Raw genomic sequence first — 2,978 nt, forward strand, 5'->3', positions numbered from 1 at the left:
TCTGCTGCATGTAAAACTGCGTGTCCCCAAGCCGACACAGGAAGCTTCGATCTCATTAGCAATGGTCGAGCAATTAATTGTATTCGTTTAATGAAGGATTCAGCTAATCCGTTTTGTGTATGGACATGTGCCACAGGATGTTCCACACTCACCCCCATGGACATACAATAATAATTAAACGCTTGGGATGTAAATTCACCAGCATTGTCTAGACGTATAGTCTTAAATGGAAAATCTGGAAAGTGTGCTCTTAATCTTATAATTTGAGCTAACATTCTAGCAAATGCTAGGTTCCTTGTGGATAACAAGCAAACGTGTGACCATCTGGTTGATGCATCGATCATAACCATAAAGTATCTAAACGTCCCACACGGTGGATGTATTGGTCCACATATATCACCTTTTATCCTTTCCAGAAAGTTTAAAGTCTCTTTATGGACTTTGGCTGGTGATGGTCGTATAATAAGTTTCCCTTGTGCACATGCTACACACGTGAGATTTTTAGGGATAACTTTTCTCTCTTTAAGAGTGTGCCCATTCGAACTATTAATTAGTTTACGCATCATGTTCGTTCCCGGATGGCCAAGCCGGTCATGCCATAGAGTGAACTGTTCATTGAACATTTTGTGCTTTGCCAAGTTAGCTTCTATCATGTTAATCTTAGCATGGTATAAACCAGTGGCTAGTGCAGGTATAGTCTCTAGGACCTTCTTATGGCCTTTCACAATTTCAGTAATGTATAGAAATTCTTTGCTTCCTTCACCCTTTGTTTCAATATGATAACCATTCAATCGAATGTGTTTAAAGCTCAATAAACTTCTCTTAGAGCTGGATGAGTACAAGGCATCACTTAATTCAATATGTGTGCCATTAGGCAATAATATGTGAGCCTGGCCGTAGCCTTCTATTAAACTTGCTATACCCGCAATTGTACTAACATTGGCACTTTTCATTATGAGGTTTATGAAATATCTTTTATCCTTCAATATTATGTGGCTGGATCCACTGTCCACCACAAGTACACTCATATCCTCGGTCATTTCTATAATGACAATAATTTTTGTTTTAAACTTTAATAAAACAAGCAAAGAAATATTTAAATAAAATCATTGAATTTAAACCAAAAATAATTATCCAATACATAAACCGAAATAAAGCATAAAAGCTTAGAAATTAAATCAAGGCCATTGGATAAAACTAGTTATCTTCTTTAAGACAATCAGAAGTCTCATAGTCTAGTGAATCATCATTCTCATGGTCGAAGTCATCTTCACCATCGAGATGCACATAGTTGGCTTCTGGGTTCTTCTTCAACATCTCTTGATATGCATCAATGAGGTGTTTGGGCGTTCTGCAGTTCTTGGCACAGTGGTTGGACATACCACATCGGTGACAAACCGATTTAGCCTTGTTTTGCGGTTTAAAGGACCCACGGCCCCTACCACCGCGGCCACGGCCACCACGGCCGTAACCATCAAAACGGCTTGCCTGGCCTCCATGACCACCACGTCCTCTGCCACCATGGCCACGGCCATAGTGTCTTTCTCTGTGGACGTAGTTGGTCTCTTTGGGCTCTTTAGGCTCCTTAGGCTCATTTTGCTTTGCCATATCTACCTTGTGTGCTTCCAGTAATGGGGCTTTACCGAGAGGTCTCATAGCACTATTCATCAACAACAGCTCATTGTTCTGCTCAGCTAGTAGCAAACTAGAGAATTGAATGAAAGTAATTCTCTTGTCTTATTCATTGATCAAACTCGAGGTTACATATATATAGTCAAGGGCAAAGCCCAATTACATTAGGAATCCTAAACCGACCAAAACTAAAGGAGGTGGTCGAATGGGCCTTATTGGCTTGGACGGACACGGGCCATGTACGGACCGTGTATGAGCTTGGTTATGGAGTCCATCCATCAAGTGATTTATAACAATTTTTAATATTTTTAAATTTTTAGCCTGTTCTAATTATATTTCCCCCCCAACAAAATTTAGTATATTAATCCTATCTTTTTATTCATGAGAATTTTCGAAATTTCCCCATTTATTTATTTATTTTATAAACGTAAAAATAGATTATCAGATTATTACAATAAGTATACTATAAAAACCAAATATCAGAATCCTAAAAGGAAAATAACTAACACCTTAAAAACAAAAACAAAAACAAAAATAAAAAACAATAGGAATCCGTAAAAAGACTTGTTAAACTTAATTTTCCAACGATATTTCGTCAAGATTACATAAATAAGGGTAGAATGAGAACGAACGTATCAACCAATATCAAAAATAATAATATCAACCAATAAGTAATAAAAATAATAATATAGACTAATAAAATACAGGTAGGAGGAAGACATTGGTTACTTAAGATTTTTTGAATCAACGCCGTTTCTTCATCTTCTTCATCTTCCTCATCTCAATCAAGCAAAAAAGCTTCTCATCTCAAATCCCATCAAAGGTTTGTTTCTTAATCAAAATTCGATTTAACAGCTTCAAATCATCAAAACCCTTTAATTCTATCCTCTCTTTCGATTGCAAATCCTTCACCTTTTTTTACATCTTCGAGATCTAATTTTTGAGATTCCAAATTTTTTTGTTAGAATACAAATTAAAAAACCCTAATTTCGATTGATCAATTCATCCTTTAGGATTTATCCTGATTTCATTCTTTCGATTTTGTTTTGGGCAGAGGCTCGAGAGAGAGTTGTTATTTAATCAAACAATCGTCGCCATGTTTATGAATCGGCTATTTGGGAAACCTAAGCCAGAGGCTAATACTCTCCAGACGTTAGACAAGCTCAATGAGGTAACTATTACACCCAGATTCTCTCTCTTTTCTGATTTTTTTGACCATCTCAAACTTAAAAATGTCAACACAAACAAAAACAAAAATCGATTTTTATAAGTGGATTAGAGATTGAGCTATTGCTCGAGGAACAAAGGTTACTCCTGTTTTTTTTTTTTTTTTTTTTGGGTTGTGA

General features: G+C 36.4%; 1 protein-coding gene across 1 annotated transcript in view; it reads left to right on the plus strand.

Annotated features, from left to right (window-relative positions):
• LOC104766856 (vacuolar protein sorting-associated protein 32 homolog 1) overlaps window positions 2,325-2,978 on the plus strand; it is a 5,293-nt gene continuing 4,639 nt past the window's right edge. The window contains exons 1-2 of the mRNA XM_019240711.1: window positions 2,325-2,455; window positions 2,687-2,803. Of these exons, the coding sequence (XP_019096256.1) occupies window positions 2,729-2,803 (75 nt within the window). The 5' untranslated portion in view covers window positions 2,325-2,455; window positions 2,687-2,728. The remainder of the gene's footprint in view (window positions 2,456-2,686; window positions 2,804-2,978) is intronic.

Source organism: Camelina sativa, chromosome 19 (assembly GCF_000633955.1).
Source record: "Camelina sativa cultivar DH55 chromosome 19, Cs, whole genome shotgun sequence".
Taxonomy (NCBI): domain Eukaryota; kingdom Viridiplantae; phylum Streptophyta; class Magnoliopsida; order Brassicales; family Brassicaceae; genus Camelina; species Camelina sativa.